General features: G+C 43.4%; 2 protein-coding genes across 2 annotated transcripts in view; one reads left to right on the forward strand and one right to left on the reverse strand.

Annotated features, from left to right (window-relative positions):
* Positions 1 to 12,996, forward strand: part of fhip1aa (FHF complex subunit HOOK interacting protein 1Aa) — a 37,113-nt gene extending 24,117 nt beyond the window's left edge. The window contains exons 4-12 of the mRNA XM_072463982.1: positions 677 to 835; positions 1,683 to 1,769; positions 3,303 to 3,470; positions 6,039 to 6,118; positions 6,191 to 6,375; positions 7,372 to 8,301; positions 9,413 to 9,591; positions 10,063 to 10,183; positions 11,705 to 12,996. Of these exons, the coding sequence (XP_072320083.1) occupies positions 677 to 835; positions 1,683 to 1,769; positions 3,303 to 3,470; positions 6,039 to 6,118; positions 6,191 to 6,375; positions 7,372 to 8,301; positions 9,413 to 9,591; positions 10,063 to 10,183; positions 11,705 to 11,910 (2,115 nt within the window). The 3' untranslated portion in view covers positions 11,911 to 12,996. The remainder of the gene's footprint in view (positions 1 to 676; positions 836 to 1,682; positions 1,770 to 3,302; positions 3,471 to 6,038; positions 6,119 to 6,190; positions 6,376 to 7,371; positions 8,302 to 9,412; positions 9,592 to 10,062; positions 10,184 to 11,704) is intronic.
* Positions 12,997 to 16,607: 3,611 nt separating this feature from the next.
* Positions 16,608 to 24,642, reverse strand: part of gatb (glutamyl-tRNA(Gln) amidotransferase, subunit B) — a 38,207-nt gene continuing 30,172 nt past the window's right edge. Inside the window, exons 8-13 of the mRNA XM_072463993.1 lie at positions 23,381 to 23,425; positions 22,820 to 23,012; positions 21,602 to 21,735; positions 18,605 to 18,683; positions 18,259 to 18,393; positions 16,608 to 16,794 (exon numbers count right to left, since the gene is read on the reverse strand). Of these exons, the coding sequence (XP_072320094.1) occupies positions 16,669 to 16,794; positions 18,259 to 18,393; positions 18,605 to 18,683; positions 21,602 to 21,735; positions 22,820 to 23,012; positions 23,381 to 23,425 (712 nt within the window). The 3' untranslated portion in view covers positions 16,608 to 16,668. The remainder of the gene's footprint in view (positions 16,795 to 18,258; positions 18,394 to 18,604; positions 18,684 to 21,601; positions 21,736 to 22,819; positions 23,013 to 23,380; positions 23,426 to 24,642) is intronic.

Below are 24,642 nucleotides of genomic sequence, written 5' to 3' on the forward strand. Positions count from 1 at the left end.
CAAGCACAAGTCAAAGAGGGTCAAGTCACTTAGGTGTCAGTGTGTGCGTGAAAAAGACGTGGACTGAATGTATTCATTTTGTGCTTCTCTCTTTGTCTCTTTTAAAAATGTGTTAATATTTAAATTTTTGGGACATAGAAAAAACAACAACAGAACAACAACACAACAAAAAAAAACATAAAAAACACACACCAAACAGCACAATAAAACACCAAATAACACAAAAAAACGTGCAGGACCAGGGAGAACGTACGCAAATAATAAGGAATAAGGTAAATAAAGGAATAAAATGAGAAAATTAGCAAAATAAGCAAAATATCAAAATGGAGTCAAACAGAAAAAAAAGAAGAGTTAGAACATATAAGTCCAAATTAACTGTCTCATTTTGTCTATTGTTTTTTATTTTATATTTCAAGTTGAGTCCAGAAGTGTTTTTTCCATTGTGTGTATGTCTGTTAAGATTTTAGTCCAGGAAATAAAATATATTTCCAGAGCTCAGAATTGAAGCCCAAGCCATTCAATTATTTTTTTAAACATAAGTAATAAGAAAAAATGCTTATACCTAATTTTATTTTGACACTCACGTTACAGTTTCAATGCTGAACTATAAACACACCTCCCGTAATTCCAAAAACAGCAGAATATGATAAACACCAGACTTGTTTGTCCCTCCCAGGTCCTGGCCACAGGTCTGAGTGGCCTGTACTCGTCTCTGCCCACCAAACTGGAGGTGCCCAACGAGGAGTGGCACTGCCTGCACAGAGAGGACTGGCACCGGATGCCCGCCCTCGTCCAGTTCCTCAACTCTCTGGAATTCTGCAACGCTGTCATCCAGGTCAAACATCACAGAGATCATGTTTACGTCCCAGAAAATTGTACATTTTCTATACTTATGCAAATATGTATTATCTGGTATTCCTCCTCACCACGAGTTCACTGGGCAAGTCCTTTAAAAAAATAACAAAAGTGAGACATTTCAATAGAATTTGTCTGACTTTAAACCCCCCAGACTGTGTGCACAAGGCAATTTTAAAAAACGAAAATATATAAAGTGTGGTTTGAAAATATTATATGTGCTCTGAATTTGGTCTAAAAGCCCAAGTAGAAACAAATGATTATAATATCATACTAGAATCTTCATCGTGATATATAAGAACATTTGCAATAGCGATATAACTGACTACATAATAGACAAAATACTTAAGATTGGCGTTTATAATTTTTTAAGGATATTAAAGTATTATAAGTCACAGTTATACCTTTTGCTTCCTTTCCTTTCAGCCTTTTTGCAGTTGTCATAGCTTATTTCAGCCGCTGCAGAGTTTCTACAGTCATTGCTGACATAAGTCTGCAATCTTTTTTTTTCACTTTGCAACTGCAAAGGAAAATCTGGTGCAACAGACGCCAAATTTAACCGCAATATTTCAGATTTATGACGATATCACAAAATCCCAGCGCTATATTTTCCAGTAATCTACCAAAATGCTGTGCTCCTAAATCGTTTTTTGAGGGGCAAAATTGTCACCGTCGTTGATTTTCTAATATTTGTTGTAAATAGCTTCATGGTGAGCGTCTCGGCGTGTGCGGTTATTAAAAATGCATTGGCGTGTGGTGAGTGCTGTTAGCCTCTTCCTCCTGAGTGAATGTGGACTGACGTGTGCCTTGATCCCGGCTGTTCCCAGGTGGCCCACGTGGACATCAGAGACCAGCTCGTCAGCTACATCTATAACGGCTTCCTCGTGCCTGTCCTTGCACCGGCACTGCACAAGGTCAGGACTTTACTACTACTACTACTACTACTCCTACTCCTACTCCTACTCCTACTCCTACTCCTACTCCTACTCCTACTACTACTACTACTCCTACTCCTACTACTACTACTACTACTACTACTACTACTACTACTCCTACTCCTACTCCTACTACTACTACTACTACTACTACTACTACTACTACTACTACTCCTACTACTACTACTACTACTACTCCTACTCCTACTCCTACTACTACTACTACTACTACTCCTACTCCTACTCCTACTCCTACTACTACTACTACTACTACTACTACTACTACTACTACTACTACTACTACTCCTACTCCTACTCCTACTCCTACTCCTACTCCTACTACTACTACTACTACTACTACTACTCCTACTCCTACTCCTACTCCTACTCCTACTCCTACTACTACTACTACTACTACTACTACTACTCCTACTCCTACTCCTACTACTACTACTACTACTACTACTACTACTACTACTACTACTACTACTACTACTACTACTACTACTACTACTACTGGGAGGAGTGAAGCCTCTTGACATTTATTTATATTGTGCTGGGGAGTATTTCAACCTTTTTATTAACCAGGACATAAAAAACAAGTAGATACTTAAATGTTTAGTGACATGTTTTAAGTGGCAGCACTTTGAAAATGTCACCTAAATGTGTGTTTGAACCATCACAAAAACACACACGCACGCACGCACACTAACACACACGCACACTAACACACACACACACTAACACACACACACACGCGCGCACGCACGTGCACACGCGCACACACACACACACACACACACACACACACAGTACTGAACTGAACAGAACAAATCAATCTTAGATAAAATATGTGAATTTGAAAAATAATAATAATGATAAAAAAAAAAAGATAAACAACAGCATCAGTTTCATTGCAGTTACACAAAGTTCACAACTTGACTTGAAATTTTTGCCATTTTTTGTCTGTTTTATTTTCCAGATATTTAAAGGTGCACCTTTACTTACTTTTCGCCTTGGAGAATGTCCCACATTACGGCATTTAACATTTCGCATTTATTTTATGTGTTTTTATGCCTCAAAAATGCCTTTAAAAACATACATTTAGTATGAGCCTGCTCGCCTCTCTACAGATCTTACCTGTAACTTGGCCTGGTGGCATTATTGTCTTCATGCAGATACATACGTTTAATGCCATGCGGTGTAACTTTCCAGGTGAAGCAATAACATCTCCAAGCAGAAAAATGACACCTGAGTTTACCTTTTAATATTTACAAACTGTCATATGTTAATTATTGATCAGATTGGTGGTCAATACTGCATCATTTTTAATTTTATTGCTTTTTTATTAGAACTTAGAACAAAAACAACAGAGCAACACCACAACAACAGAAAAAAACAAAACAATATTGAAACACTTTTGATTATTAGTTGAAGTGTCATGATGCGTTTGCACATAAGTTTTGCGCATGAGGTGAACATACTGTAAAGGTGTTGTCGTCCCGTCCACAGATGACCCTGGAGGAGGTGATGACCACCACGGCGTACCTGGAACTCTTCCTCCGGAGCGTGTCGGAGCCGGCCCTGCTCCAGACCTTCCTCTCCTTCATCCTGCTGCACCGCTACGAGAACGTGCACATCCTGGACACGCTGGTCAGCCGCATCAACACGCCGTTCCAGGTACCGGACGCCGCCGCGACTCCGCACGCCGGGGTCCAATCGCCGGGGTCCAATCGCCGGGGTCCAATCGCCGGGGTCCAATCGCTTCGCATCGCGTTACGATCGAAGACGAAGAAACATTTTGTGATACAGTAAATTAACTCAAACAGAAGCTTTGTACAAAAATAAACCACGAAAAGTACTTCAATACTTCAATCCATTTGGGAAAGTCGATTGTGTTCATGGAAACGTTAATGCCATGGCGACGCTCCGAGACTTCCTGTTAGTAGCGAGACGATACGAGTGTGTGTTGGACTAACTCGCAACGTTACAAAATCGTGTTTAGATTGTTTCGCAGGCTTTTTGCAGAGAAACTAAGATGTTCTTTTTAACTGTGTAAACGACTGGAGGCGGCGCCCCCCGGTGTTTGCCCTCGCACCTACAGTACTTATAAAACAGAACTAGTCCAAACACTATAGGCTTTTACATATTGACTTGAGGGCTAAAGCCGCAGGCTGAAGACATAAATATAAGGAGTAATGAGAGGTGAAGAAATATTGCGTAACAGTATTATGTAAAGAGTTTCCAGAATCACATTAGGGCTGCTGAAAATACTCGACCGTTAAAGTCGTCTTCTTCTTCTACTTCTTCTGTGTTTAATGGCGGTTGGTATCCAAGTTTTACATTACACCTACTGTACTTGTACATCTTAGACTTGAGAGTTTATTCTTCATTCTTTGGACGTCACTCTTTAGACTTCACTCTTTGGACTTCGCTCTTTAGACTTCATTCTTTAGACTTCTTTCTTTAGACTTCACTCTTTAGACTTCATTCTTTAGATTTCACTCTTTAGACTTCACTCTTTAGACGTCACTCTTTAGACTTCACTCTTTAGACTTCACTCTTCAGACTTCACTCTTTAGACTTCACTCTTTAGACTTCACTCTTTAGACTTCACTCTTCAGACTTCACTCTTTAGATTTCACTCTTTAGACTTCACTCTTTAGACTTCATTCTTTAGATTTCACTCTTTAGACTTCACTCTTTAGACGTCACTCTTTAGATTTCACTCTTTAGACTTCACTCTTTAGGCTTCACTCTTTAGACTTCACTCTTTAGACTTCACTCTTCAGACTTCACTCTTTAGACTTCACTCTTTAGACTTCACTCTTTAGACTTCACTCTTCAGACTTCACTCTTTAGATTTCACTCTTTAGACTTCACTCTTTAGACTTCACTCTTTAGACTTCACTCTTCAGACTTCACTCTTTAGACTTCACTCTTTAGACTTCACTCTTTAGACTTCACTCTTTAGACTTCACTCTTTAGACTTCACTCTTTAGACTTCACTCTTCAGACTTCACTCTTTAGACTTCACTCTTCAGACTGGGTTAATGTATAATCAACCTTCCGTTTACAACTGTATCCTCAAACCTTGGTCGGCTGAGAAATGAGTCGAATACTAATCATGTGCTCAGAAGCTGTGAGGTGGAGGCGGGTAGAGAACAGTTGGGTGAGAATGACATAACGAACGAGGCGAACAGGTAACAAAAGGCGGGGCGTTTTCAGGTTATAACTCCTCCTCCTTTTAGGACTGGACTAATCCAGCTCAGGACAGTGTAAATTCGAGCTTCTCAGACCAGCAACAACAAACATACAGATCATCTTCAACATGTTCAGTCCATTTGGCTGTTAAAGTCTGTAAAATGTGTCAATTTTCAAATCTAGTTCAAAAAAGGTCCTGTTCACTTTGTGTCATCCATTTATTTGTGATTTCTTTCTTTTTTTTGCTGCGGTCTATGAAGTATGTTCTAAATGTATCCGTTTATTCAGTCCACGGCCGGAGTTTTGAGGCCCAAATACGCAGTTCTGAAATGAAAACATGTCCAAAACAGTCTGCAGCGCTTTGTTAATGCCAGTCCAATATTTCTGAGCAACAGGACAGTCCCGGGACACGAGAGAGAGTGCTTTGCCTCCTGCTTCTCCAGTAGTTTACATTTCCTTGTGACTAATGGGCACTTATGGAAAAACATGATTCATTTTTCCAATAGAACTCTCTCCAAACATGTGATTTTGTGGTCTACCATTCCATCGTGGTCCACAATGACTATTTTTGAAACAGTTTCTACCACGTCACAATCCCCGTCGAAGGATTGCATCAACTTGTAGTGCGGATACTGAAAAAGAAAAGAAAAAGGACTGTTCCTGAATAGTCTTTTGTGTGGCCCTCCTGCTCTATGTCAGAACTAGTACGACCAGTTATGTGTATCAAGCCTTTTCATGAGTATGGAAATCAAGTTTGACATATTAGTATCGGGCCAACACTAATACTACTAATACTACTAATACTATGAACCCTACTAATACTACTAATACTACTACAATAACCTGAAAAGACGTTAAAAATAAATAAAGACCCACCATCATCACCAAGACTTTATATGTGTAGAACAACGACAGAGAAGGCTAAACCTAAAACACTTTCAGTCATTCACTCGTGCGTCATCTGGTCGAAGCCGAACTCAAACCGCTGACCCCCTGGTGGATGGGCGAGGGCTCTTAACACTGTGCTCACTTCCCTCTCCGCAGCTGGGCACCGTGTCGCTCGCACTGTTCCGCACGCTCATCGGCCTGTACTGCGAGGACGTCATGCTGCAGCTCGTGTTGAGGTGAGTCGACTCCGCCCCCCGCCGGCGCCCGCCTGGCTCTAACAGGATGTCCCGCCTCTTTTGTCCTCGCAGGTACCTGATTCCCTGTAACCACATGATGTTGAGTCAGAGGCGCGTGGTGAGGGAGAGGGACTGCTACTCGGTGTCCGCGGCCAAGATCTTAGCGCTGACGCCGTCCTGCTGCTCTCCGGAGCGCAGCCCGCCGCCGCTACGACAGCTGGAGTCCATCCTGTTCTCCAAGGGCCCCGAGACGCCAGGTAGAGCTTAAAGGGAATGGACTTTTAAACATGGTAACGTGACCCGTTTCATACATGATTCAGCGCTTTACATCAGACGTATTCCATTCACAGCACAGATTAGGTCCTGATTTAGCCCTGGTTTAGACCTGGTTTAGACTTGGTTTGGACCTGGTTTAGACTTGGTTTAGTTCAGCTTTAGACTTGATTTTGGCCTGGTTTAGACCTGGTTTAGTTCAGTTTTAGACTTGATTTGGGCCTGGTTTAGACCTGGTTTAGTTCAGTTTTAGACATGATCTGGGCCTGGTTTAGACCTGGTTTAGTTCAGCTTTAGACTTGATTTTGGCCTGGTTTAGACCTGGTTTAGTTCAGCTTTAGACTTGATTTTGGCCTGGTTTAGACCTGGTTTAGTTCAGTTTTAGACTTGATTTGGGCCTGGTTTAGACCTGGTTTAGTTCAGCTTTAGACTTAATTTGGGCCTGGTTCAGACCTGGTTTAGACTTAGTTTGGTCCTGGTTTAGACTTGGTTTAGACTTGGTTTGGGCCTGTTTTAGACTTGGTTTGGGCCTGGTTTAGACCTGGTTTAGTTCAGCTTTAGTCTTGATTTGGGCCTGGTTTAGACCTGGTTTAGTTCAGCTTTAGTCTTGATTTGGGCCTGGTCTAGACCTGGTTTAGGTCAGCTTTAGACTTGGTTTAGACCTGGTTTAGTTCTGGGATAGCCACGGTTCAGACCCGGTTGGCACTAGTCTACGGTAGTTTTATCTTAGTTTGAGCCCAGAGCAGACTTGTGTTTGGTCCTGGTTTAGTTCCGTTTATAAGTTTATAAGGACATGTTTTGGCATAAGATTATAAATTCCATATTTTTTCCATGTATTATCTGGACACACTGAACCAGAACAAAAGAATTCCAGGAAAGGTCATAAACAACATAACCAATCCAAGACCACAATGCTCTGCTCCTTCAGCCGCAGTAGAACTTCCCACAAACGCATTCATCCCACATTTTCTCTCCCTCAGACAAAACGCAGAGCTTCTCAGACGACGGCTCGGGAAACTCCTGCACCATCGGCTCGGAGATCCACCTGGACGTGAGCTACCTCCACTACCTCTACGACGCCCGCCTCAGCGTCAGCGGCTGCCTGCGCGCCTGCCAGGTCTGGTCCGCCCCCTACGACGGCCAGGACCCGCCTCCGGACAAGTTCCAGCCCGGCGTGCTGGAAGAGCCGCTGCTCAAAGCCAGGCAAATGAACGCTAAGAGCATCCAACAGCCCATCGTGCCCAGGAAGCCGCCGCCGCCAGCTTCGACCGGTGACTCCGCGGCGGCGCCCGTGCTGGAGCTCGAATGGGACGACAGCTACGACGCGTGCCCGGTGCAGGGTCCGGAGGCGGGTACGGAGGCAAAACCCGCCGCGCCGCCAGTCGAGCCGCCGAAGCACATCCAGGAAATGCGCCGGACGGCAACGATGCTGGTCAAAGATTCGTACATCGAAGAATCGGAGTTCCAAGACGATGTTTTGGTCTACGATTTGGTCGCCAAGAAGGACAGTCGCGACGCGGACAGAACTAGACACACAGTATCAGCGGCGGAAGATGCTGGAGCGGCGGAGGTGAAAAACGGGGCGGCGGATCTGGCGACGCCCGGCGACGACGCCAAGATGGACTGTAATTCAAATCATAAGAGCTCCACGTCGGAAATGGCGGAGGATCTGCTGGCCCAGTACGAGGAGCTGATCCGGACTCTGGACCCGGAGGCGGGGGTGAAGGCCGGGAGGGCGGAGGGAGAACGGGAGAGGAAGGTCTCGTCACTGGAAGAGGAGGAAGAGGACGAGGAGATGGATTTCAGTTCTTTCGCGGCAGAAACGCCCGAGTCTGAAAAACTGCAGTTTCCGTTCGGGTCGAAGCCGAGAAGCGGGAGCACGAGTAAAAGTCACTCAGCGCCTTTCACCGGTGAGTCAAGCGCTGAAAGTGAATGAATCCTGTCTGCATTATCTACATAAAGCAACAGCATTTAAATGAGTATTAAATGTGCACTTTAAGTATTTACTTCTACATATTGTATTTCCATTTATATTGAACTCTATTTGAACTTTTGAGTCTATCATTATCTGCCTCTTATTTCCAGCTTAGGCCGACTAACTGCTTAAAGAAAAGACTTAAAGCTTTATTTTAACACTCTCCTCTTTGAGTCAGTGGTAAAACGGGTTGTGGATGTCTAAAAAATATTTCTATTTACAGTATACTATTTTTCCGTATTTTACTTTTATTACGCAGAGCAGTGCAATGTATTATCAGTAACAAAGTCATTCGAAATCATATATTTTGTGAAAATGATGATGATGAGAATTCTGGTATAACGGGCATGAAGAAAACAAAACAAAAACATACCGTATTTAAGTCGCACCAGCCAAAAAAATGCATAATAGAGAAGAAAAAAACTGGAGAATGAAATGCAGTTGTAAGTGTGAAAATAACAAATAATATCACATATAAGTCGCTCCGGAGTATAAGAATAAGTATAAACATAAGTATAAGTTGCGACTAATAGTCCGGAAAATACGGTATCATTTGATCTTTTATTTTAATACATTGACTTTGTACCTTATATTTGAGTTCATATGTATGTTATGCTGCGACAAGTTGGCCACTGTCCAAGGTGTACCCCGCCTAAGGCCCGAAGTCACTGGGATAGGCTCCAGTCACCCGCGACCCCGAAAGGGAAGAAGCGGTAGAAAATGGATGGATGGATGTATGTTATGCTATTGATCAGTGTCTGGTACAGATCATTTTCACGCTGAACATTTGCAATTGGCTGAAATGTCGCATTCAAAAATACACAAAAAGGCATAACACCTTTTATTCATGCTTATATTTTAACTGACAAATTTAACTGTCATATTTAAACTGACACGAATCCACAGACAAAGTTTAGAATCGCTGTATAAATAATAGTTGTGCGTTAAAATCTCATAAACACAACATGTATAAAGACAAAAATGAGACTGTATTCTTGTGTGTCCTGTGTGCGTGTCCCGTGTGCGTGTCCCGTGTGCGTGTCCAGGCCCTTTCATCAGCGTGCTCCTGTCCCGTCTGGAGAACATGCTGTCCAACTCGCTGCACGTGAACCTGCTGCTGACGGGCATCGTGGCCCAGCTGGCGGCGTACCCTCAGCCTCTGCTGCGCTCCTTCCTCCTCAACACAAACCTGGTGTTCCAGCCCTCGGTGCGCTCGCTCTACCAGGTGAGCAGAGAACTCCCGATGCCAAAAGTGACCGGGGTAATACGTAGTGCATCGTTTTAACTCGTCCGGGAGCATTCGGATGAGAAACGAGGCAAGAATCACGTTTGCAGAGGCCTAAACCTTTACAGTTTCCAACCATACAACAGCAAACGCATTTAACCAAACTGTTTATTTTGATTAATGTTTGAATTGTTTCATTATAAAAACTGTAAAAACATGTATCACACTCATTAAACTTTGTGAAAAAAACATAAAAAGCACTGCATTTCCCAAAGTTGTTCCCATAAATTGTGTTTCACTTAATATCAGACAATTCTTTTATACAACGTTTCACCAGTAGAGGGAGACACAAGCATATGAGAGTTAAGCGTAAAAGCTAACTAAAGGCTGAGGAATCTTCTTGATTTGAGATAACAGTTTGTGTGCCGGCGGTTATTGTTAGAGGTAAAGAATCCACTGGTTTTGCTCCAGGTTTTGGCCATCGTGAAGAACCAGATTGAGGAGCTCACCGGGACCAGGAAGGACTTCACCGGGATGATCACCACGGCGCAGCACTGGCTCCTGGCCCGTGAGACCACGTTCAGGGCCACAGGTAGCCCTCAGGCCAACGCTTTAGGCAGAGAATAATATCACGAAAAACCACAAAGACACTAGCTTACATTGTGAAAGTTCTCCCACCAAATTGTCCAAATGAGTATTATTATTATTATTATTTTTATTTTTTTGTTTAATTATTATGATATATTAAAAAAAAAAAAATTAACAGTATTATTATTTACATTATTATTGTTTATATTATTATTTTTACATATATATATATATATATATTTTTAATATATATATATTTTTTTATATTGTTTATATTATTATCTTAAATTATTATTATATTATTATTATGTTTAATTATTATATTATATTTTTTATTATTATTTATATTATTATTATTTGTTTGAATTATAATTATTTTGTATTATTATTTATATTATTATTAATATTATTTTAAATTATTATTATTATTTTAAATTATTATTATGATGATTCGGTTTTATAGTTGGAAGATGGATGGAAAAGCCCTCTTCTTCCTCTTCCTCTCCAGAACCTTCTCTCTCTTTATGTTCAAATATTAAGACATTCCCTGCTGTTCAGCCTCGTTTGTCGATTATTCAAAGTCAGTTTTGAAGATTCGCTCTGCTCTGATCCCGGAGGTTAAAACATGTTTTACAAACATTCTTCAGAAGTGATTTGGAAAATGATAAAAACACATTTTATTCAAAGAAGACTTGGTTTAAAAAGAATATTTAGTCAGCTCGTTTGGTGTGCTTTTAAAAATGCCGTATGAAGACGTGGTTAAAGCTTCCGTACGGACAAGAAGCTTCACAAGATGCTGTTGTTTTGCTTGAGATGTTCCAAAGTATGGCATTAATCTCATCTCACATTTATTTAATTAAAGGTTCTTTTTTTGCCAAGAAAAATAGAAAAAAAAGGAGTTACTGTGAGCAGCCTCCACAAATCACAAATCTGACTCCATTGAGAGATGAGTTCAATGCCATACTACATACATCATCTCCATGGAGACAAGGGGCGGAGCTTTAAAGAGAAGTAATGGCTACAATAATAATAAATACAGTGTTTTTTGTCTCATTGAAATAGAGCCATACGTAAAAACAACAATAAAACTAGTTCATTTGATACAGTTTGCAGTGGTCCAAACTTGCTGCCTGCTTGATGCATTTATTAGCGCTTTTCACAACGTTCAGAGGCCTGGCTAACAGCACTAACACAAACATTAGCATGCTAACGGCACGCGTCCTGCTTAGCTGAGAATAACGCGCTCTATGATTGGATGCAGGCAGCGCACAGCAGCTTTATATTCATCCCGACAGTGTGCTCGGACCAAAGGCGTCGAGGTTAGAAGTGTCGGAAGTCACGTCGCGGTGAAATTAGCAGTCAAAGCGCGGATTTCGTTAGCTTAAATGCTACTCCAGGCGTTCGAGTTTGACGCGGTGGTCTGAGCATAGCATAAAAGCTGTTTTACAATACATCCGTTATCTTTATTACTACACAAAACATCGTGTACAGTCCCTTTTAACGCAAGTAACATCATATTTTTCAGAAAACGGCAGAAGTGGCGGCGGCGGCGGCTCCACTCCGGGTGAACCGGGCCGGCTCCTCCAGAACTCTCCCCCTCCCAAGCCCAAAGCCATCTCCCTGGACCGCACCGAGGTCTTCGCCACCGTCCTGTTCTCGGAGTTCCTCAAAGAACTGGCGGCCATCGCTCAGGAGCACTCCATCCTGTCCTTCGTCCCCGCGGAGGACTGAGCACGTCCGCAAAAACGGCCCCGTCGCACCAGCAAAACGGCCCCCAAAACGACTCCAATTTTGAGTTAGAGTATTTATTTTTCCAGACCAGACAATCACATCCATATTTTTTTAACGGTTTATTTTTTAACGTAATCGGGCGGTTCGACAATCTCCCTCGCAGGCCTGGCACCAAAGACCTTCAGGTTTGAATGTTTGTGCAATAGGCTTCAAGTCGTCCATAAATAGACTTTCATTGATTTTTATCGTCGATCAGTCACAATAGTACGCGCGTTACCGTCAACGTCCAGTAGAGGTCGCCACTTTACGGTTAAAGAGATTAACACGACTCGGTACGACGTGTCCCGGTTACTTTTCCCCTTCCGAAAAGGGATAAAGGCCTCAAAACGACCGGCGATCGCGTTTAACGATCCGTCAGACGCGATCAACGACGGCTCCGCAGCCTCAGACGTAACAATCGCCCTAAAAGTGTCTCGGTACGACTGACAAAAAAACGCGTTGGACCTTAACCGCGCCCGCTACTCACGCCTTAATGAGACTATGCAACTCGATAGTGGAACGTTATGCTTAGAACGTGTGTATTTTCTGAACGGGGTATTTAATGACTTTCTATCGCCGCGACTTTCACACGATTGCGTCCGTTGTAAATAGTGTGGAGATCACTTTTATCTTGTTCCATAGAGATATATTTTGTGATAAAGCGTTTCAGTTCAGTACTGTACACGTATAAGAGCAGTTGGTGCCTTGATCTTTTCAGTTACTCACAGAGTTCAAAGGGCAATAACAGCTACGGGGTCAAAGCTCGATGACGGCGTCGGGTTCCTCGCTCCAGTAAACGATTGTACAATTTTATAGATGAGAAAAACCAAACCTCCAGCCCCGAGTCTGTACAAAAGAATGCACTTTGTAGGAGTAAATAAGTTATTTTCATGGGGTAAACGTGGTCTCATCTCGTCTGTCCTGTCATATTATTCTGTTTGTTTGTTTTCTAAATGGCGTTGGTGGGATTAGAAGACGTTGGTTCCATGTTCTGCTTGTATGAGAAGCACCGGCGTGTTTCTGTGAATAAACGTGTTCAGAAAGGCTGCTCAGTGTGCTCAGTGTTTTGTCTCACGGCGGCGGCTGAAGAAGTCAAAAGATAAAGAGTCAAATAAGAAGTAATAGTGAATAAATAAAGTGAATAAAGCGTTTGCCATTCAACTGTTCTGAGGGCTTTTCTCAACAGAGGTACTACTGCTACTGCTACTACTGCTACTATTGCTACTACTGCTACTGCTACGACGATGACGACGACGACTACGACTAATACCACTACTACCCATTACCTACTACTACTTCTACCTACTACCACCTACTACTATTACCTACCACTACCTACTACTACTACTACTACCTACTACTGGTGTTCACTGGTGAGGGGGCAGTGGGGTGGCGTCTGCGGTGGTGGTGGATTTCCGCAGACGCCACCCCATTGCCCCCTCACCAGTGAACCTCCAGGGACGGGACATTGAGAGAGTGGACTCATACAAGTACCTGGGTGTTCATCTGAACCACAAACTGGACTGGACTCATAACACAGACGCACTGTACAGGAAGAGCCAGAGTCGGCTCTACCTCCTGAGGAGACTCAGGTCTTTTGGAGTGACAGGGCCACTCCTGAACAAAGTCATCAAGAAGTCCAGCTCCGTCCTGGCCTGCGCTCTGGACTCTGTGCAGGAGGTGGGGGACAGAAGGGTCCTGGCTAGATTCACATTTATGCTTGACCATGAGTGTCGCCCCCTACAGGACACTCTGTCCGCTCTGGAGAGCAGCTTCAGTGAGAGACTGATCCACCCTCGCTGTGTGAAGGAAAGGTTTCACAGATCTTTCCTTCTGCTGCTGTCAGACTTTACAACAAACACTCATACCCATGTGCAATACTGTCATACTCATGTGCAATACTGTCATAATCATGTGCAATACTGTCATACTCATGTGCAATACTGACATACTCATGTGCAATACTGTCATACCCATGTGCAATACTGACATACCCATGTACAATACTGACATACCCATGTGCAATACTGACATACCCATGTACAATACTGACATACCCATGTGCAATACTGTCATACTCATGTGCAATACTGTCACATTCGTGTGCATATAACCGATGAGAATAGAGTGTTTATTTTTCCACTATTATTATCAGTATTATCTTGTCTTACGGTAGCTGTTTTGAAAAAAAATATATTTTATATTTATTTTATTTTTATTTTAAAATTTTATTTTTATCTTTATTTATTTTTTCCCCTCCATCCCTTGTTGGGAAATGGGAGGTTTTGTCTATAAGATATCTTCTACTGAGAGTGTTTTTTAAACCTCCTATAAGTGATCTGTTCTTTCCTCTGTATCCACTGCGTTGCAACAATGAAATTTCCCCATGTGTGGACAATAAAGGATTATCTTATCCTCCTCATCCTCATCCTCCTCCTCCTCCTACTACTACTACTACAGATTTGTCCGGAATGTTCCACGGTAAGGCATTAAACGTATCCATCACCACGGAGACGAGCAGGTAAGGTCAGCTCATGGTCAGAGTTCACTTGGGAAACAAATATCTCCTTTTTTAATATAATACTTAATTGCAGCGTTTGACTTTTCAAAACACTGATATTATACAAAGAGTAAACTGCAAACCACAGATTTCAAAATGACACTTTTTGCAAATTAACTCTTGTTTTTCCAAGTTACATCTAGAAATCCAAAACCACATGTGTTGCAATATCATCTCCATAGCAACAATTCAACCCCAACAGAAGCCGATTTCACTTTTTATTAATTACTTTCACTTTAGGGGGATTATCACTTATTACAGAATCGAGTCTGGTTAGTTGAGACCAGATGTAGTCCTCATTCATTGTTTGTGCTGGATTAAATATGAAAAGTACATTATTCTGAGGTGGTGAGAAACGTTTGAAAATGACTGTTCCATAGTGTGTCCACAAGAGGGAGCCGTCTGTCCACTGCAGGCTGTGTGGAGCGCTCTGTCACGTCCTGCAGGCCTCAAACGTCCCGCAGTGACGTAGAGACGCACTTAATTTAAGAATATGCAAATATGTTTACAATGATCAACAGCACTCTGTTTGATTTACATGTGACATTAGAGCAGTATTTGATGTTAAAGTGATGTATGACAAGTTTTTACAATTCTCTCATTTTGACTTTATTGTGTATTTATACCTGTTGTACATATAAATGATAGTTTTACACCAATCAAGAAGGTTGGGGAGAGAAGTCGAAAAATCTGTAGAAAATGACAGGAAGTGACATCACACCTGGGACACTCATTCCAGACAAAATTTATGCAGAATTTACACAAAAGAAACAACTTTTTTTCTACAAAATAGTGGCTCTCATATATTTTTATTTGTCAAATTAAACAAAATTGTGACTTTAGATGAGCTTTTTCCGAGAGTTTGTTTGGTAATTTTCTAGTGTGATGTCATCAATTACAAACAGGAAGTGAAAATATGAACAGAAAAAAAGTGCCATTCTGTGATAACATTTTCATAATTTTAGCAACATTTTAAATATAACTTAACCACATTTTAATTCAATGAGTCGTCCGACCTGTAGGGGGCGCTTTAATCTGCATACTTAATGATAATGTGCAGGGGACACATGCGCTGCTTATGGAGGTCTCACATGTCATTAACAAGGGTCCGTTTAGAGTTGTAATGGAATTTGTGGTTTTACTTTGTCCTTTTGCATTTGTATCGGTGACTGAAGCTCCACCCTGCCACTATGGGTGTAGGCGGGGCACGGAGAAAGAGGGCGTGGCATGTTATTGTTAAAACACAATCATTTGCAAAAAAAAAAAAAAAATCTTCGTATTTATTGCAATAATTTACACAAAACGGTACAATATTCACAGACTATGATCCTCGCGCCTGTATAAGGTTTGCATAACTGTGATGTCAAGATAAGAATCAAATCCTCCCATTTTCCCCTCGAGCGTTTATGTCGACAGAGGTTATGGACTCATTACGAACACATTCATCATTCCACCTGTGACGGCAGAACTGACAAAACGCCTTTTTCTTGTACATCAGCGGAGCTATTGTTGTGCTAAAGTCTACTTTTAATGCTGAAGGTTGTTTCTCTGTCGTTGCAGACCGTGGCTAGCCTGTTAGCTAACGGCCGGGGGAGATACAGGACACTACAACTCACCACACGACAGTTCAATCCTCAAAACGCACACACAGAAACGTCATGTCATCGTATATTATCTGATTTTCTACTCCTGTTTACATGATTTTCTTTTTAGATGTATAAACAGCGAGTTATATTTGTTATTAGACCGCATCAGCATTTTCACATTCTGATGCGACCCACTGCTAATATTCTACCGTCATGGATTATCCTTTAGCTGTGCGACGTGGACAACGCTAAAAGGCACAAATGACACGTCGTTCTCAGTTTAAAAAAAAGTCATTTTCAAGTTCCCCCGGAGCGTTCGAGTTGATATTCCAATGACACGCGCAGTATTTTAATTGAAACGTCACTTTTAGCTGCGGTGCGGTAGTTTGGCCCTGCACGGTTCCCATCTTTGCTCCAGCACCAGCTCCAGCGCGGCGGCAGAGCGCTCCCTCGCCAGCGCTCGGCTCCAGCTCCACAGGCGGCGGCTCCAAACGGAAAAAAATGAAACGTGCACCAAAAAAACCCCAAAAACAGAGCGCTGTTTCTTTTGCAGTCTGTAAATGTGAGGCGGGCTCATGACGTCTTGTCCTGCAGCATGGCCCGCACCACAACGGGGTCGGCGCGTCCTTGTGTCTCCTTCTGCACTAAACCCATCAGCTTGTTTAGCACTTTTTTGTTCCCGTTTCGGATGGCACTGACCTAAACGGGAAAGGCACAGAGCTTTGTCAAGAGCCCGTGTGAATCTCTTTAATTCCCTTAAATCATGCGCTTTTTCATCAGCGTTTCACATTTTCTAACTTTACATAATATCCGCATTCGGGAAAACACCAATAAACCAGGCAAACTCTTCTTTTTGACACCACCGTCCCGCTACTTTTTAGAATAATGTACTTGGGCCTCAAAACCCTCGCCATGGACACAATGGATGGATACTGTTGGCACACAGTCCTGCAGCTGGAATGAAGGTCCTCACACGTAAAAGGACTCAAACCGCACAGACTTACGCACAGTGGAAAAAATAACCTCTGAACTCAACTTAAAAATAGACAAATTTAAAAAAACAATGGGCAAAATAGGACAATTGTTCAGAACTTAATTTGCTCTAATTCCACTTGAAAAAATAAAAATTCTGATGCCACTCCCTTATTTTCTACTTTTTGCGGCTTATGTTATTTTATTACTGTTTTGTTACTCGTGTCTAAATGTCTGAAAATTTTACTTTAGCTCGTCCGACCTCTGTATTTTTCTCCTCCCTCCTCTCTCCACTCCCGTCTCACCTCCTCTCTGGACTCCCTCTCGTCTCACCTCCTCTCTGGACTCCCTCCCGTCACACCTCCTCTCTGGACTCCCTCCCCTCTCCCGTCTCACCTCCTCTCTGGACTCCCTCCCCTCTCCCGTCTCACCTCCTCTCTGGACTCCCTCCCCTCTCCCGTCTCACCTCCTCTCTGGACTCCCTCCCGTCTCACCTCCTCTCTGGACTCCCTCCCCTCTCCCGTCTCACCTCCTCTCTGGACTCCCTCCCGTCTCACCTCCTCTCTGGACTCCCTCCCCTCCCGTCTCACCTCCTCTCTGGACTCCCTCCCCTCTCCCGTCTCACCTCCTCTCTGGACTCCCTCCTGTCTCACCTGCTCTCTGGCCTCTCTCCCCCCTCCCGTCTCACCTCCTCTCTGGACTCCCTCCCCTCTCCCCTCCTCTCTGGACTCCCTCCCCTCTTCCGTCTCACCTCCTCTCTGGACTCCCTCCCGTCTCACCTCCTCTCTGGACTCCCTCCCTTCCGTCTCACCTCCACTCTGGACTCCCTCCCCTCCCGTCTCACCTCCTCTCTGGACTCCCTCCCCTCTCCCGTCTCACCTCCTCTCTGGACTCCCTCCCGTCTCACCTCCTCTCTGGACTCCCTCCCCTCCCGTCTCACCTCCTCTCTGGACTCCCTCCCGTCTCACCTCTTCTCTGGACTCCCTCCCCTCTCCCGTCTCACCTCCTCTCTGGACTCCCTCCCCTCCCGTCTCACCTCCTCTCTGGACTCCCTCCCCTCCCGTCTCACCTCCTCTCTGGACTCCCTCCCGTCTCACCTCCTCTCTGGACTCCCTCCCCTCCCGTCTCACCTCCTCTCTGGACTCCCTCCCGTCTCACCTCCTCTCTGGACTCCCTCCCCTCCCGTCTCACCTCCTCTGGGTGAGAGTCCACTATCCTCTGGCAGATGCTGTGCAGTTTCTCCGTGTCACTAACGAGTCCCAGGTCCTTCTCCTGGATGATGACCCGCGCACTCGTTCCTGGTGACCTCCACATCTCCTGGAACACCTGAGCAGCACAGACACACAGAGACACACACATAGAGACAGACACACAGAGACACACACAAACACAGACAGACAGACACAAACACAGACAGACAGACACAGACAGACAGACACAGACAGACAGACACACACAAGTCACTACAACACACTCTGGCTCATTTGGGGGCTCATTTGGGGGCTTATTTGGGGGCTCATTTGGGGGCTGGACTGACCTTCTTGGCGACCGAGGGCGAGATGTGCCCCTTTTCCTGGAGCTCCAGCAGTTCAGCCAGGGCAGATGGACAGATCGGGCTGAAAATGAACAAAGGGTTAAGTTGGATTACACTGAGGAGCTGAAGAAGAGGGAGAAAGAACCAGACAATTATTTGTGGGAAATGAAAAGTTGAATGTTTTGTGTTATATTTCTAAATCTTTTCAATGTACTATCAATGTTTGTGATGCTGCTGAGGTTTGTCACAGCATCTAAATATAGAGAGAACATTATGTGGAATACATTTTAAAGAGTTTGTAAATTGTAAGATCTATTTTGAGAATACTTAAACGTTCAAGAAAAGTGTCTGTTTTTCCATCTTTTACATTATAACATACCATAAAAACGTTCTGCTTTCTGCTGGTTTGTAAATCAAACGCACCACACTACAATGACAGCATGAGGATTGGAAGGTAAAAGGAGACATGTGGCGACTTGAGCATAAACATGATTTAATTTACAATATTTCTCACTTTATGAAACACGGAATTATAAAAATATGGTGGTTTAAATGAGTTTTTAGGAATTATAACGACTACCACATAACTGATTAGCCTCCACCGTGCCTTTAAACACAATTATTGACACCGCAGGTTATAAAGTGAGAAATTATAATAATAAATAATGCTTCTGTATGATTTGATCTTAAAATGTCAGTGATTTGGGTTTATTCATCCGTAGACCTTGTACGGGAATTTGCATAACTTAACTTCTGACGTACTTGAATAGCACTGGAAATGTTTTAGTCAAAGGTTTAAGTATAAAGAGTCAACGTGCAGTTAGATTTAAATACAGCGATTGATACCGTTGGTCTCTCCAGATTGATATGTCTTTTGTGTCGTCCATTCATCTATTGATCCGATAATGGTCCATTTCATGACGTTTCAAAGTCCACGAGCGTCTGGGAAATTTAGCGTCGCCGCGTGGCACAAACAGAAGCAGTGGGGGTCGAGCTTTGCCATTTTCTCTGAGGCGTCGGTTAGAATGAGATCTTTGGGTTTTTCAGCGAGAGGGCTGCCATGGCAACGTCACTTAACCCCATAAAGTATCAAAACAGTGTTATTAGCATTCTGGAGTGTTTGGAGTGTTTACAAAAAGCGGTGAACGGGGGAAAAGAAGAGTTCAGCAGGAAGCGATCAAAATAACAACATTATTGAAAAGGATCAATTTAACGGATGAACTGAGTTTTCAAAACGGTTCTGGAAAAAAAAAAGAGTTCTGTCAACAGAAGGCTAAGACTGGGTAAGACTGGGTAAGACTGGGTAAGACTGGGTAAGACTGGGTAAGACTGGGTAAGACTCGACTGGGTAAGACTGGGTAAGACTCGACTGGGTAAGACTGGGTAAGACTCGACTGGGTAAGACTGGGTAAGACTTGGTAAGACTGGGTAAGACTGGGTAAGACTTGGTAAGACTCGACTGGGTAAGACTGGGTAAGACTTGGTAAGACTTGGTAAGACTGGGTAAGACTGGGTAAGACTGGGTAAGACTTGGTAAGACTGGGTAAGACTGGGTAAGACTGGGTAAGACTTGGTAAGACTCGACTGGGTAAGACTGGGTAAGACTTGGTAAGACTTGGTAAGACTCGGTAAGACTGGGTAAGACTGGGTAAGACTTGGTAAGACTGGGTAAGACTGGGTAAGACTGGGTAAGACTGGGTAAAGACTGGGTAAGACTTGGTAAGACTCGGTAAGACTGGGTAAGACTGGGTAAGACTGGGTAAAGACTCGACTGGGTAAGAGTGGGTAAGACTCGACTGGGTAAGACTGGGTAAGACTTGGTAAGACTTGGTAAGACTCGGTAAGACTCGGTAAGACTCGGTAAGACTCGGTAAGACTCGGTAAGACTCTGTAAGACTCTGTAAGACTCGGTAAGACTCGGTAAGACTCGGTAAGACTCGGTAAGACTGGGTAAGACTCGGTAAGATTCGGTAAGACTCGGTAAGACTTGGTAAGACTCGGTAAGACTGAGTAAGACTGGGTAAGACTGGGTAAGACTGGGTAAGACTCGGTAAGATTCGGTAAGACTCGGTAAGACTCGGTAAGACTCGGTAAGACTGAGTAAGACTGGGTAAGACTGGGTAAGACTGGGTAAGACTGGGTAAGACTGGGTAAGACTCGGTAAGACTGGGTAAGACTCGGTAAGACTGGGTAAGACTGGGTAAGACTGGGTAAGACTGGGTAAGACTGGGTAAGACTGGGTAAGACTTGGTAAGAAAGAACAGCTTTCCAATTTGTAATTCCTACTCGGAATCTGTGAAAAATGCCAGAGTTAGAAAGTGGAACATGGCTTCGCTCTACATTTGGTGACAGCTTCATTAGTGACAGGACTGTGTTATTTCTCTCTCTGCTGTTCACCCGCTGTGTGTGAACCCACTCCTGAGCAGCTTCTGCAGTTAGAATTACACAATCATGCTAATTATGCTAATGTCGCTAACATCTACAGCTAAACAAGAGCAAAAATTCACTACTGGAAATAATAACAATGTCCGGGCCAATAAATGATGGAGTTGCTGTTGTGATATACTGGATCACATAGACTATGCAATGATGTATCCATGGAGACCAGCATAGTTCTGACTGGTTGGAATAAAAATAAAGACTACGACTACTACGACTACGACGACGACTAATCATATAAATGAAGAGAAAGCCGTTTTGCCTCAGTTCAGATTTTTTTTAAAGGTAAAAATGAGACCGCTGTGTGCTGTCTGCATAAAATTATAGAGTGTTTTATTCCACACAAAGCAGGAGAATAAACTGTTTATGCTGGTCTCTGAAAGTCGTGAAAAGCGCTTATAAACTTACAGCAGCGAATAATTTCTATATCTAGACAAACCAGGACCACTGGTTTAAAATTAACTCTACTTTCCACTTTTCGAGACGTTTTTCGTGCCGTGTTAAAGCTGTAACATGTAAGCTACACGTGATGGTAGCGTGCGGTGGGTGCTTTGGACTCACCTCTGGCTCACGCTCTGGTCCTGCTGCTTGAGCTGACCCAGCAGCTCGTTTGTCACCCAGCCAATCACCTTCCTCGCGTTCATGCTGGTCTGCCTCATCACGGCCTCGAAATACTCCACCAGGCAGTCCTCGTTCTGCACAACAACAACAATAGCAACAACCACAACAACAACGTGGTCAAATTAGGCTCATAACCCCACAGAGGAGACAGTGTGCAGCTTCTTCAGACAACTTATTCTGCTTTATGACGGTAATTAAAAACGTGGAGCATGGAATCAGAAAGGGCAGAGAACTTGACGTTTTAAAATAGCCCGTCAACCGTTTTTTCTGGATTATAAGTCGCACCAGCATAATAGAGAAGAAAAAAACATATATAAGTCGCACTGGAGTTTAAATCACATTTTTTGGGGGTAAAATCCAAGACCAAGAACAGACATTTCATCTTGAACTGCAATTTAAAATAATAACAGATGAGAGAACATGGTGAATAGGTGTACGTATGCTATTGCTAACACCTTCAGCTACATGAGGCACAGACAGAACTGTGGTAAGTGTCTGGTATGTTAAAGTAACATATGAACAGTTATTCAGATAACTATAGCATAAAGAACATGCTAACAAGTTTACCAAAGCATCAGTTTTACCCCAAATCACTAAATCCATTGAATTCTTCTTCCTCTGTGTCACTTCTAAACAACTCCACAAACTCCAGAGGTAGAGGAAGTGCAGATTCTTCTTCTGCGTCGCTTAGAGCCTAGAGCGCCCTCTTGTGGTTGTCAGTGTGAAAATAAGTCGCTCCGGAATATAAATCGCACCAAAGTCGCAAAACTATGTAAATAATAGGTAATAACAATTCTTCAAACAGTATTCCAGAATGTTTTATGCTACTTCAGGAAACTTTGGTGGGTCACATAATAAGAGATGTAAGCCTTAGTGGAAGTAACAATTAAACAACATTTTTTTAGACCCAGGAGCTAACAATTCCAAGTCCCCGAACAGTTGTAAGGTCAGCAGTTTTTAGATTTATGCATCTGTATCGAAACTAGAAACTCATTTGAAGTATCAACTAATAATATATGAACAGAATTGGACATTTTGAACCTTGACCTGCATGTAGAAAGAGAGAAAACATGCACCGTCCACACACGAAGGCCCCGTCCGCTCATAGGACTGAACCCCGGTTCAGGTGGGAATGTGGCCACGCCCGTCGACACTCACCACTAGCGTAAAACTGTGCTCCGGCAGGACGCCGTGGGCCTGCACCAGTCGGCCCCGGGTCACGTCGGGCAGCTCGGGCAGCGCGTCTTTGAGCTGCCGCACCACCACGGCCTGGCACGGGTCCAGGCCGGGGGGCAGCGAGGCCCGGTCCTCGTAAACCATGAGCGGGGGCAGGTTGGGCTCCGGCATGAACCTGGGACAAGGAGAAGAGGCTTTGGAAACGAGCAATAAACAAGCTCACGTCTAACACTCCAAACGGCCTGCCACAGCGCACCCAAAGGTAAAGTCAACCCAATTTCCACTCAAAACAATGCCAGCTTACCACTAATCACTGTACACGAAAAATAAAATACAGGGTTATTAAATTCTTGAAATAATCCCATGATCCACAGCTCAGTTTTACCTATTATTAAACTGATGTATTCAAACCCATTCATTTGCTTATTAGCTTGACCTATTTTTTTTTTTATATAATAATAATAATAATGCCCATGATCTATTTTAACCCAGGGTCGTGTGTGAGGTCCCAGAGTGTTGAGTGTGTCAGATCGTGGAGCTCACCTGTAATCCTGAAGGCCCTCCTTGTCTCTCATGGCGATGGTCTCACTGAAGGACAAGCACAGAATAATGATGAAGATGTCACCAAAGGCAGGTCATTGGAGGTAATACAAGCGCAGAAATCATCTAAACTATTGCATTCTTGCATTAGTTTTGGCACATTTGAGTTCAACTGTGATGCCCGCTGCAGCTGGAGTCTATTGTCCTGTGCTTTCATGCTTTATTCAGCTTTTATTGAAGGCGTCTTAACTTGGCATTTGTCGGTATGGAAATGCCACTGACGCCCAGAAAAGTAGAGCTGTGACCATCGCTGTTGGGCATAAGCTTGTCGCGCCCGGAGCAGATCTAAGCAGACGGAGTGGTGTCCTGTCCGATTCAATAACTCCTGTACCCTCCGGCCGCTTAAGGACAACGCTCTTTTTTATGGCTCAAGCTGTCCAAATGTCACGATTATTTTATATTTGACTATTAATATATGAGGGCGACTTTATTTTGTTGAATTAGTGTTTAAAGTGTCAGTCAAACAAGTGGTTTCTTTCTGTAAATTATGCATAAACTTTGACTGAAATGAGTCAAACGCTTTCTCCACAAATACCTGCTCGATTGGTGTTAAACTATGATTTACAGTAATTTCCGGACTATAAGTCGCACCTTTTTTCATATTTTTAGCCGGGGTGCGACTTATATGTGATATTATTTGTTATTTTCGCACTTGCACTTATTTCATACTCCAGTGCATGTGTTTTTTTATGTATATGTACAACAGGTATAAATACACCAAAAACAGTCAAAATTAGAACATCGTAAAAACCTGTCATGGGCACTTTAAGCACTCGGAGCACCGTGGCGCCCCCTGCTGTGCCTGTTGTACGTGCATCGTGTTCGATTTCCCTGTGCGGACGAATAAACCCATCTAACCCGTTACTTTCCTCAAACTCCCCTGACACGATCTGCTGACCCTTTGACTGAGACGCAAAGGCCACTTCCATCTATCCATCTACTTGTGCGCCTTTAAACGCCCTTCATCATCAAACTCATACACAAACGCAACCTACGAGTAAAGACGGAGCATTTTTAACAGCAGCATCATCGAGGTCCCTCATAGTCACTGTCACAGGCATAAATTAGCACATATTGTCTCCGGCTGAACACGGGGCCTCAGCTGCGTCAGAGCAGCCCACACATCTAACACCTGATGACAGTCGCCTCCAAATAGCTCCATCCATCATCGTTACTTTGGTAGCCGCTCCCCCGCGTCCCCCCCG

This window comes from Eucyclogobius newberryi, unplaced genomic scaffold (genome assembly GCF_026437365.1).
Source record: "Eucyclogobius newberryi isolate DKJ021-1_F unplaced genomic scaffold, fEucNew1.0.hap1 SCAF_4, whole genome shotgun sequence".
Classification (NCBI taxonomy): Eukaryota; Metazoa; Chordata; class Actinopteri; order Gobiiformes; family Gobiidae; genus Eucyclogobius; species Eucyclogobius newberryi.